The sequence below is a fragment of the Melospiza georgiana genome, chromosome 1, assembly GCF_028018845.1.
Source record: "Melospiza georgiana isolate bMelGeo1 chromosome 1, bMelGeo1.pri, whole genome shotgun sequence".
In the NCBI taxonomy this organism is placed as follows: domain Eukaryota; kingdom Metazoa; phylum Chordata; class Aves; order Passeriformes; family Passerellidae; genus Melospiza; species Melospiza georgiana.
In genome coordinates this window covers 6,910,448-6,923,198 of record NC_080430.1, presented here as the reverse complement: position 1 = coordinate 6,923,198, position 12,751 = coordinate 6,910,448, and the positions used below count along the sequence as shown (strand labels likewise).

The following is a 12,751-nucleotide window of genomic DNA, read 5'->3' as shown; positions in this document are numbered from 1 at the left end:
AACTGACAGCCATTACTTTTAGCTTAAAGCCCAGGGCTGTGAAATATCAAAAAGAAAAAAAAATGACACAGGAAACTTTTTTATGAGGAGTCAGCTAGCAAATTATAGATGGAGGAGGGAGGAGGTGGGAGAAAAGATGTTTGAAGAATAATATTGATCCATTTCTTTATGGCAATAATGGCATAGTCACAAAAATATAGACAAAAGCTTTGAAAAGAAGTGCATTAAAATTCTTTTCTCTGTGTGAGGATAAAGCTGGGGAGATGTTTATCTTAGATTACAAAGGTGGCTCTATCCTATTAATAGCTTAAGTGTCTTTAAAGCTCAAGCTGTTAAAGTAAGATATTTTAAAATTAAATCCAAACAACTCTGATGAAACACTCTTGAATGAAGTGGCAGAGCTTTCTCTGCCAAGTGTTGATTGTGAATAAATCATGGAGCAGAGATGAAGTTTCAAAAGACTGCAAAAAAGGCAATTACTGTGTTAATATTTATGATGTTTGCAATTAGGATAATGTACAGGTTTGTCAAACATTAGTCCTGAGCAAAACAATGAAATAGCTAATGTTGGCTAGTTAATGATGCTGTTATAATAGACTCATTTGGATTGAAATTAATTGTAAATGGCTCTTATTGAACAAATGTGGGGGTTTAAATGAACTATAAATTGGGTTGAGAAATGTCATAGCGTTGGTGTCATGTATATAAAAAAGTAGCACAAGTCATTTTTATTTAAGAAACTGGAATGAGACTGAATAAACATGGAGCCTGGTAAATGAATAAAAACCTGGCTGCTGAAATAAATGGAGACTCACCAGTGGAAAATTTTGTTTCTAGGCAGACAAAACATTCTGCTGCTGTACTATATCATACCTTATCAGTGTTTTGAAGGATAGACAGACTCATTACTGGTACAATTTGTGGTTCATAAAAAAGTGAGAGGGGAGAGAGGGGTAAATTCTGAGCAAGAGACTCTGATGCAGAATGACATGAGTCACTTAAAACACATTTGCAAACAAACAGCCCACCTCCATTTGGCCAACTTGTGATCAGTTACACCTAGGAGCATCCAATGCAGACTTTTTGGGAAGTCTTTCACAAAGCCTGGGTTAGATTTTGAGAATAGCTGTAGGTAATCAGCTGTTTGTGGATTCTGGATGTGGCTCAGTGGTTAAAGGATTAGTTTGGGTTCAGTGAACAAATGTACAATGTGCAAATGAAGGAATAGAGTAAAAATAGAGGTTTTGTTTTGACTGTGTGGCACTAACTCACTGTTCTGCTATCAGCAATGCAGGGAAATGTTGGTGAACTAGAATCAGACTATTGCAGGAGTGACTCCAACATTGAAGGATTCCAAGGAGTGTTTTGTCCTGCTATGGTCCCAGAATTCTTTTTGTTTTGTTCAGTGACTCATGGGAATGGCACGAGCAACCCCTGGATAAGGGAGGGGAAGAAAAAAAATGCCTCATTCACTGGCAAATAAATCTCCTTTGGATTTACTTCTAATTGTCCATTTTTAAGGAGCAGTGAAGATGGGGAGCAAGTCCTGGATAGTGCCACAGCCTTGGCATAGGGCACCTGCAGGGGATGCAGGGAGCCTCAGGGCAACCACTGCACTGTGATGTGCACAGCTCCTCCCCATCCTCTGCTTTGACATAAATGTACTTAGGGATTAGGAACTGGACAGGGAGCAGCCCTGCTCTTCCCTTTCCTAATGCCTGCTTTCTGTCTTTGAGCAGCCCTGCTCAGTGCTGGAAACCTTCCCCTGGCCATGTGTGCAGCAGGGCAGAGCTCTCAGAGCCTGCAGAGCAGCCAGCCCCATCCCATTGTATTTAATCTGGGAAAGTGTCATTGTGCTTTAGTTTTGGGAAGTGACATCTGTGACCCTGTAAAACATGGTGCCATCTCAATTGGTACAGCTCATGCAGAAGGAAGGGGACCAGTGGTGCTGAATGTGACACTGGGAGAGCAAGTCCTTCATTACCTTTCAGTCCAATGAAGTCAGCTCTTGTGTCTCTGTGAGCTCTTTTATTCCAGCAGAATGAGAGAATCATCCAATTAACTTTATCAAAGGCTTTTTTTTGTTGGGATTCAGTGGAAGGGCAGGAAACAAGTGCAGACATCTATCTGCTGTATTGTCTCTAATTGTGTTTACTGTCCCTGTCAAGGATGGTGGGAGGTAATTCCTTTTCTGTTCTTTGCCTTTCAAAAAATTTTTAAGTGAAGAGGGAAAATAAAGGTCAAATAACTCACTGTTGTAAAATCAAACAGAACTCCATAGTGCTCCATAAATTTCCTCACTGTTCAGTGTTGAAGAAAAACAGAACAGAGCTCAGGAGCATTTTATAATTTTCACTTAAATTCAAAAGGATTTTGAAAGGCTGTTTAGATTGAGCCCATTTGTATTTGACAGAGTATTTTTTCAGTTTGTTTTGAGAAACGAAACTAAATTCACCCCAAACTGAAACAGAACCAGAGATTTTTCAGAGAGAGCATCCTCTGGGGAAGGCTTTGTGCCCAGTCAAGGAGAGCAGAAGGGGATGGCTGTGAAGAGGCACTGAGCACAGGCAGTGCCTGGATTTCCAACACTGTAGGGGGATAGAACATAAGCAAATGGAGGTGGTATAGAATGTAATCTTACTCCCTAAAGAGTTGCAGCTGAGCCAATTATTAAGGATGAGGAGCAGGCCTGATGTTGACAGGCCACAGCTGTAGCAAATAAGAAGAGTGTTATAAAAGAGTGGATTGGTGGGAACTGGAGTCAGTTGTCTGTTGTGAGGACAAGGAAGAGTCAGTGCCTAGAGGAGATGCCTGTGAGTAACATCAAGGAGGGGTGAAACTCTGGTAATATGGAACCCTTGCAATACAATGACAACACAACACAGCCTCTGCCTGGCCGTGGTCAGGGTCTTCTCAGCAGAGCTCACTGATTTTTCTGGGCATGCAGCTCTGGCAGGACACTTCTCTCCCCTGAAGTTCAGTGCTCCTTAAATTCTACATTGGGACCAGAATTTTCATCTTATTGAGGACTTTATCAGGCAAAAAAAAAAAAAAAAAGAATGATCAGATTTCCAATATAAAGTAAAGCAACAAAAATAACAGTGTTGGGAAAAATTTTGCCTGTGGCAGGGCTGAGATGGGTGGTGTGAGGATGACAAGAGACCAGTTTGTGGTGAAATATGAATAGTTTGCTATCTTAGCCCATTGCACTGGGGATTATCATATGGTAGTAAGTGTAGTGCACTTCAATATTTCTTGTGAAATAAGAGGAAGAATTGCAAGCCAGGTAAGAAAATAGATGAAGGAAAAGATTGGTATTGAAAGGATGAGTGCTGGATGAAGGGACAAAACTGCTGGGGTTTCCCCAGTGTCAATCCTGGGACTTTGCCAGTAAAACTGAAACAAAAAATAGAAGCAGAGCAACCAAATTTGTTGCAGATGCAAAGGAAATTGTTCTTTTTTGTATCATAGGGAGGGATCTTATACAGGAAGACGTGGATGACCTTCAGAGTGGATATTTCTTAGCAGCACAAGATACAAAGTTGTTCACTTGATGTGTGTTAACCAGAGCAATAAGTAAAGCAGGTCAGGGAATGTTCTCTTGGTCTGAAGATGAAGGGTTTGGACACAATCCTGTTACCGAGCCAAACTCTAGACTAGGAGAAAGGAAGAAGAGATTAAGAAGAGAGAAATATTCCATCATCCAGGTGAAATGCCAGGGGCACTTTTCATAGTCTTATTTCTTGTGGTGAAATGTTCCAGAGCTGCTTGACTTTATGCTTCTTAAAATTCTCAAGAAATAGAATGCTAAGTCTGCTAGATGCCACTGTAAGACATGTCTCATTTTGTTGCTTTGTTTTCAACAGTGGATAGTTCTGGATGTATTTCCAAAACATGCCTGTGATCACTTAGTATGTAAAACTGGGCAAAATCTCTCCCTGGTCCCCAGCTGGGGATCCTTTTGTGCTGCAAAGCATGAAAACTGATAACAACTTAGAGCCTTTCAGGAGATGTTTTTTTCTCAGTGCTGTGTGAGATAACCAGTTTAGCCTTGAACAAGTGCAGTTGGTGCCTAGAACCAGCTCATCTGATGTAGAACAGGGCTCTGCTCTGTTGCTTCACCTTGGGGAGCACATTGCTCTAGGGTAGGGTTACACTGGCACTGGCACCAAGCTGTAATTTAGCCCCGTTCCAGCTGCTCTGCTCTCTGCAGGCATAAGGTCAGGGGCTGACATTTCTCTCCAGCATACCCAGTTTTAAGATTTAAGGAGTCCAGTGTTGGGCAGAGAGCTCAAAGGTCCCATTTAGGCTTTGCACAAAGACAACACAAGAAATGTTTTGTTGTTGGTTGGTTGTTTTTTAGGATTTTTTGGGTTTTGTTTTGTTGGGTCTGTGGGGGGAGTTTGTTTGGGTTTTTTTGTTTGCTTTTGTTGAGTTTTTTAAAATAGCTGAACAGTCTTAGTACTTAAAAGAATTTTTCAGTTTTTTTATTAGATGTTATTTGTGCATTGATGAGTATTGTACTTGCATTGTGTGTTTGGATTCCTTATCTCCAAGAGGCAAATTTTCTGTTTGAGGTAACGTGAGCCATAGCCCCATGTGCATTTTTACTGTTTTTAGGTGTGTTGCGTATTTCTGCCCATTCTCTCTTTACAGCTTCTCCTGGACCAACACAAAGTGATTCACAGTGTTTACTAATGTGAGAAACCAGGGTATAATACTTTTATTTTGCTGCTAAAGCTCAGCTGGGGGAATAGTTATCTTTTCAAAGCACATGTGGGAGTTTTCAGCCCACCTGGCTATCATAGCTTTAGGGAATGGCTCCAAAAAGCATTCAAAACGGGCTGGTGAATTATCTAGCTGTGTAACCTGCCTCTAGCATCACTGCTAGAGTTATCACACCACGTCTGAATGGGCTGATGGGATTTATTCCATCACCAAAGATTCTTCTGCATTCCCAGCTGAAACATGAAAATGAGCATTGCCTTATGACTTTTGGATATGCTGTGATAAATGTTGCTGCTGATTTTACTTGCAGAAGTACCTAACAATCTTTTAAAACTTGCAATCCATTAGCCACAAATGATATTCTAAGCAAGCAATCCTGTTGTAATTCCGCAAGCAAAATCACAAGTGTTTGCCCACCGTGATGGTGGGTGTAACCTGTGTGTAATTAACAGGCTGGGGAAGAATTCAATGCAGTAATTTCCTTTAATTTGGTAGCATGCACATGTGTATTTAGCAGTGTGCCCCTGGTGCTCTGACAATTAATTAATTCATCTGCCTGGCACGATGGAGAGAAAGCAACCAGTTGTGAATGCAGTAAATAAAAACACCCTGCTGCTTCTGCTCAGAATTTGAGAACAATTTGTTTTTGTGTCTGGCTTGCATGTACGAGGCAATATTGACCTTTTTTACAAATTGCTGCTTGACATTCTACATCTCTAAAATTGCTTTAGTGTGTAAGGACACAGCAATTGTTTTGAGGTGTCTCCTATCAGTGTGTCAGTTTAACCAAACAAGCATGCAAAAAAAAAGTTAACAGGAAGCATTAAGGGTAGTGCCAGAATGAGGTCCTTGGCTTTATAAATGTCATGGCTTGTCCCTTCAGGTAAAAATATAATGAGCTTGCCATCCTAAACTACCTAAACACACCTAAGCTACAGTAGCAGTGCAGAAGCACACCTAAACTACAGTAGCAGTGGCAGATTTGTATCATGACTAAAATAAGCTAGAAAATGTTCTTACTCCTGACTTTCAGGCAGTAGATTTGGCAGCAGACCTATTTAAATTGCAATGCAGAAGGAGGTGCCATTGTGCTACTTGGTTGTTTCTTGAGCTGTGTAGTTGTGAAGAGAACAAGGCATAAGTAGTCTCAGATGATTTACAGATGATATTTTAGTAAAGGTAATGAGCTTTTATGAGAAAGCTATCACTTTGGGACTGTTTTACCCATGACAAAAGTGCAATTTGTTTATTAATTTCCTATAGTGTGGTTATTATTCCTGGTCTCAGTTGAGGGACTGTGCCCTATTGTTCTTGATAAATACTCTCTGGGAGACAGTCTGAGTGCTGGAAGACTTAGAGTGGGAATAAAGGAGATACAGTCCTCATGGAAGAATAGATTTATAATTTAGAATGAGTTTTCAAGATTGCACATAGAATCCATGACAGAGCTAGGAGGCAAACCTGAGCCTCAGGCAACTGTATTAAGCATGAAACACTGCTTTTTTCTTCTCTTGTGGAGACTGTCCAGAGTCTGTTGTGCTTTTGGTAGTTGCTATTGCTTCAGTTAGAATTGATTTATCTTTTTCAAAAACTTCCCCTTGAGGGCAACTGCTCCCCTAATTCATCTGTAAAAGGACAGGTATATGTTTGAGACATTTTTGCCCACACTGTCGAAAACAGGAATGCAGCTATAAAAAAAGTTGTTCTGTCTCTTGTCAGACATCTCTGTGCTGTGCAGGGGAACACAGAGCAGAATTCATCATCTAACCAGGGCTGTGCTGGCACAAGTCTGTGCCCCTCTCAGTGACCCACGCTATCTGTGTCCATCTCCCAGACAAGGTGCCACTTGCCCTTTGGGTTAGAAACCTTCCCAAAAGGGAGATTGCAATCTCTGCAGGCCTTTCTGCAGTTCCACACATCAGGACCTGCTCCAGCTCTGTCCCATCCCAAGGGGAATGAGGAGCTGGTCCAAAGTGTGAGTGCAGGACCCAGAAAGGTGTGCAAGAAGGGGGACCCTGGGTTATGGAGGGAGCAGCTATTTGGCCATTATGCTGCTTGTGCGTATTTCTACACATGTTTTGGAGCTGTGAATAAACATTATTTTGAAAAGAGAGTTATTTGCATGGGTTTTAAACATTGCTGACCATTTTTAGTTGGGTTCATACACACAAGCCCTTCACTGACCCAAAGCAGAGCATATATATGTGCCTATGAGGTTTCCTTTCATCTCAGTCATCCTAATGAAAGATGCCATTTTTCCTTAAAATGACTCCCATGGCAGCAATGCCTTTACCTAACTGGGCTGACAGACATCAGGAGGCATCTTCACAGTCCTGCCCCATCCCTCCTGGTTTGTGTTGAGTGATTGGGCAGAGGGGAGCAGGCATGCAGGGGGCTGGGGGCACATCCACCTTGGCCTTGGCATTCCTGGTGACCTGGAACCCACTGCTGCCTCCTGCCAGGAACAGAGCCCTTCATTCATGGGAAATGCCCCCAGCTGAAACAGCAGCCTCATACCCACAGAACTGCTTTGTGCTTCCAGAAGGAAATAAATTCTCCATATAGCCCAGGCACGTGCAAATCCCACAGAGATTTTGGGTCAGCTTCTGTTAATTGTATGGGGAGGAGAATTTAATCTTAGTTCCTTTCTTTTTTGTTTGTTTTTCTGGGTTCTTTTCTCCCCCTCACTGGGCGAGCCTGCACAGTGCAGAGCTGTGTTGTGCACAGGTATTTACACTGCTGGAAAGGCAGCACAGGTCCCAGAAGGGATCCAGCTGTTAGAAAGGTCATTTCCCACCTCAGGTAATTAGCAGGAACATCATCACTCTAAAATGGTTCCTCTATTTTTGGGGTAGGAGTTGCAATCCCACAGTTGTGGCTGTGGCCAGCATCATAGAGGCCTGTCAGGCACTTGGGGACTTGTGTGCTGTGCTGAGTCACATCATGGGATGGAGATTTAGGAACTGTGGGTGGGTGCTTAAATTCAGGGGGAAGACTTTGGGACACCATGTTTCCTTAACCACAATCATTCATTCATTGCCTTAAATAAATTCATTGCCAGACACCTTTTATTTGTCTGAGGAAGGAAAAGGGGTTTGTGACAGATAAAATTGTGACAGTGTTCACAGGGGTCTTAGGTTGAGGGAAGAGACGAGGATCTGACTCTATGTTTCAGAAGGCTTGATTTATAATTTTATTATATATATTACATTAAAACTATACTAAAAAGAATAGAAGAAAAGATTTCATCAGAAGGCTGGCTAAGAATAGAATAAGAAAGAATGATAACAAAGGCTTGCAGCTTGGACTCTCTGTCTGAGCCAGCAGACTGTGACTGGCCATTAATTAGAAACAACCGCATGAGACCAATCACAGATGCACCTGTTGCATTCCACAGCAGCAGATAATCAATGTTTGCATTTTGTTCCTGAGGCCTCCCAGCTTCTCAGGAGGAAAAATCCTAAAGAAAGGATTTTTCATAAAAGATATCTGTGACAATAAAAGCAGTAGACAAATTCCTGTATTATATGTGTGATAATAAAATGCATATACACTTTGAAATGGTTTTGTGAAATTCAGGGTGTTTTTAGGAGCAAGGGGCAGCACAAGGCCAGAGAGGTGGCACACACACACCTGGGTGTCAGTGGAGGCAGGTGCTGGGGTGTAGGGGGATACAGTATGGGTAAATGAAGATGGTACAGAATGTAATCTTATCCCCTAAAGAGTTGCAGCTGGAGCAATCACTAAAGATTAGGAGCAGGCCTGATGTTAACAGGCCACAGCTGTAGCCAATAAGAAGAGTGTTATAAAAGAGTGGATTGGTGAGAACTGGAGTCAGTTGGCTGCTGCGAGAATAAGGAAGAGTCAGTGCCTAGAGGAGATGCCTACAAGAAATATCAAGGCAGTACAAAACTCTAGCAATATGGAACCCTTGCAATGTAATAACAATAGAACTCTTGTAATATAATGACAACACTGGGGATGGTGACCTCTGGCTAATCCACCATCCCAACAAGCAGGCGTTGGCTCTGTTGAGAAAAGATCAGGGATCCTGGAGGCCTGAACTGAACTGAATTAATGGAATTTTTTCTTTTTTTCTTCCTTCTTCTCTCCTCCTCAGGTGGATGAAAGCTACTCAACCGGCAGCCCTTCCAAAGGCCTTTTCTCCAAGGGGCTCCAGAACCGACCTTCCAGCCCCGTTTCTGCCCCTGTGAGATCCAAGCACAGTCCTGGCTCACCCAAAACAGTGTTCCCCTTCCCCTACCAGGAGTCTCCCCCTCGCTCCCCACGCCGAATGAGCTTCAGTGGCATCTTCAGGTCCTCCTCCAAAGAGTCTTCCCCCAATTCTAACCCGTCTACCTCTCCTGGGGGCATCAAGTTTTTCTCCAGATCAAGAAAAAGTAAGAAATTGCTCATGTTATTTCAGGAAGATACACGGTACCTCTGGGCTTGGCCCATGCTTTACCTGCGGTAGTGAAGTAAGTGCAGATGAGGCATGTGCTAATTGTTCATTATCTCTTTCTCTGACCATGTCTTGTGGGTTTCTGATGTGCTGGCCTTTAGGTGTGGCTTCTGCAGGGCCATGGACACCTCAGGGGCACCTGCACAGGTCTGAGGATGGAAATCACACTCCTGTGCTTTGTTTAGAAGTCTTTTGTCCCCGTTAGTGGGAGTTTTCTGGGTGGTTTCAGCAATGTCAGTGCCAAGACTTGAGAACAGCTGGAAACATTCATGGGATGTGTGGTGGAGGTGGGCACTGACAGGATGTCACTCAGGAGTTACAGGTTCTGTAGACCCCAAAGGCAATTTCAGCTCTGTTCTTTAATTGGTATTTATTTGCCCTACTGTAGGAAGGGCAGGCAACCTTTGCTGGATGGAAATAAATTTAATTTGTTTCCAGTCAAATGACCATTAAGGGGATATTTGAGCTCCTCTGCAGGAATATGAAAGGCATAGTAAACCTCCTTGGTTCAAAACACTTGCTGTATACAGCTTTATACTGGGCAAAGATTTTAGCTCTTCAGCAGCCTGGGTGCTGTTAACACACTGCTAGGACTCAAAAATGAGCAGGATTGAGAATGTGCTTCAATTTTAAAACTTTCTTACTGAACAAAGTTTCCCTGTGCTGGTAACAAACCCAACCTGGTCTGCATGAGGTTTTGGTGGCTATGGGAAAGAGAGGAATAATGTCTTGCTGGATTGTGAGACCACTGTGAGTTTTCTGTCTGTAAACAGAAGAAATAATGAAAAATTGTTGGCAAATCTTCTGTGACAATGTAGGTACAGAGTTGATCATTCATGTACCTGTGTTGAGCTATGTGTTTCCTGCAACGAATTGATAATTTTCAGTGATTTTAAATAATAGAGAGGGATCTTCTTATTTTTCTTTATGAGAATTTATGTTAAAATCATTGGCTTTAATCAGAACAAGTTATTCCATAACGACTTGTCCACAAGAACAGAGCAATACAAAGCCATGCAGGATTTTTCTCTTGGTTTAGCAGAAGTGCTGCTGAAGGTTAATTGAAATGGTGTCTTTTCCACTCCTTGCTTCTCTCTAAAACACCATCAGGAGATTGAAAGTAGGAGCCAGTGTTTCTGAAGGGCTCAGAGAAGGCTCTAAACATCTATTCAAGGACATTTCTTCATCCCTGTTTGAAGTTCAAGAACGCTTTTTACGCTACCCTCTTGTTAAAACTTCATAATATTTAAAATCCATTTAAGATCTTCTTGCTAGTCCACATAGGTTCAAACATGGCCTTTCAATTTTGGCAGTGTTGTGCTGATGGAGTGAGCAGAGAAGGGCTCTCTGCTGCATGAATAGCAGCAATTTAGACTGCAGAGCAAAAAAGCCATCCTGGGACCTTGTAATCAACTTATCTAAGCAGCCAGCACTATTTAAGTCCTAGCTAGGTACAACAGAATATTAAATAAAGGAATCTTCCAGGAGTCAGCAAAATCCCTTTGATAAGGTCACATCAGTGCCTCAGGAGCAGGCTTGGAATGGGGCCATGCTATATTTGAGCCAACAGAAAATATCCATGACCCTGCTGCTCTGGGAGCCCTGCAGGAATTGCACTGGGTGCTCGTGGTCTTTTGTTCTTAAGGCAAAAGAAACAGCCCCTTGGAAAGGGTGTGCTGGTTTTAATTGGTGTTTAAATTGATAATTCTTCTCACAGCTTTTTGCAAAACAGGACATTTATTATCTTAAATGCTTTCATAGCATTTAGCTCTCCTATAGTGAGTCTAATGTAGACACCTCCCCTTCACTGCCACATTAAAGTGGATTTTATCCAGAATGTGCTAAACAGGGGGCAGCAATGAATTACACTCTTAGAGTTTACTATATTTAATCAACTTTGGTAGGATTTTGTTTAGCAAAACCCTTTCAGGACTTCTGGAAAAGTATAGGTTAGCATTTCTGCTGTATTATTATATTTTTGCAAGCAACACTTCTGCATTCTGCTGCTTTGCAAATAGAGTAACCCCGTGTGCTACAGAAGAGTAAGTTAATTGGTGTGTGCTACTCAAAACAAGGTCTCTGTGGCTTGAACAGCATTTCCTGAGATACAAGACTTCTCAGACACTCCTCAGAGCAGATACCTCAGCCTTTTGCAGAGGTGCTGTGCTGAAGAGCTCTGAGAAAAGCTGAACCAGCACGTGGCTCCACATTTCTAAAGGTGCTTTAATGCTCCACTGCTCAAAATTGTCACAACCTATGTGATTAAAATCCCATTTTCTCAAACAGTTTGGGATGCCTGTGTTCAAAGTGAATGAGGCTCAGGTTGTTTTATCAGTTCTCAGACTGTGAGTGCATTGAGATCAGTGGTGTTTGCTGCCTTTACAGCCCTGCTGGTTCTGGATTAATTGCACTAAAATGAAAATTAACAGATTGCACTCTGAGGATCAGCAGCAGGTCAAGGGAGGTCATCCTCCCCCCTCTGCTTGGCACCAGTGAGACACATCAGCAATGCTGGGTCCAGCTGTGGCTCCCCAGTACAGGGTGGGGACATACTGGTCCAGCAAAGGCCATGGCCCTGGGGCTGCAGCCCTGCAGTGGTGTTGGGGGAGGAAGGAAAAGGAGGAGAAGAATTTTGTGCTGTTTTCAGTTTCCTAATGGGGTTAGGACAAAACAGTGCCAGCCCCTTCAGGGATGCCCAGAGAAAGTGCAGGAGTCAGGAGGGAAGTGCCAGGAACATGTAGGGAAAATGTTCTTGGAGGGGCTGGTGTGGCAGCAGGGCTCCAGAGGGGCTGTGGAATTGCTGCCCTGACAGATTTTAATAAATTGACTGGACTAGGCTCTGAGCAGCCCAGTTTAAAGTTGCTTTGAGCAGAGATCTGCAGATGTGTGGCTCTTCTGGGAAACTCTGTACTGGAGTCTTCCCTTTGGGTTTACTGCAAATCTGTGTTTTATCCAGGCAATCAGCAATTAAAAAAAAAGAACAGATAAAAGCTCACAGGGACCTGGGGTTTGTTTTGTCCCCCACTTTATCTGAAAGGAGTCTGTGCTGCACTCCTTTCCTGTCATCATCAGCAGTGTGTAGGGGAAAGGAGGTGCAGTCCTTGTTTTAAATAACATACCCCATCTTCCCTCCACTTCCTCCTCCCACACATTGTTCAAAACATAGACTAACCTGTTACTCTGCATATTCCTTGTTTTTCTTGGAAGCAGCTTCTTCCTAGCTTGTTTTCATTTTAAAGACTACGTGTGGTATTTGCAGCACTTGCTTTCCCATGTAGTTGCTCTTTTCCCAGCTAAGTTATTTTGCCTTTTTGAATATACACAGTTTAGGAAGGGCTAGGGTAGGACAATGGTAAAACAGAAAGTGATTTGTAGATGTGAAACTTAAAATATTTTCCACTTCAGGCTGGGAGTTTAAAGATTTTGCTCATCTTCAGTACTTTATCATAGGTTTCAGCACTATCCAATAACTCATCTTTGTGCCTCTTCCTTTTGGTTACCCCATCTGGTCATAACCTCACAGCTCTGATCTGACAAAAGATTTGCCTTGAAAGAAAAAAA

General features: G+C 42.5%; 1 protein-coding gene across 3 annotated transcripts in view; it reads left to right on the top strand.

Annotated features, from left to right (window-relative positions):
- PRKAG2 (protein kinase AMP-activated non-catalytic subunit gamma 2) overlaps positions 1–12,751 on the top strand; it is a 224,327-nt gene that overhangs the window by 71,945 nt on the left and 139,631 nt on the right. For all 3 annotated transcript variants that reach the window (XM_058038158.1, XM_058038167.1, XM_058038176.1), the window contains exon 3: positions 8,849–9,128. In XM_058038158.1, coding sequence (XP_057894141.1) covers positions 8,849–9,128 — 280 coding nt within the window. The remainder of the gene's footprint in view (positions 1–8,848; positions 9,129–12,751) is intronic.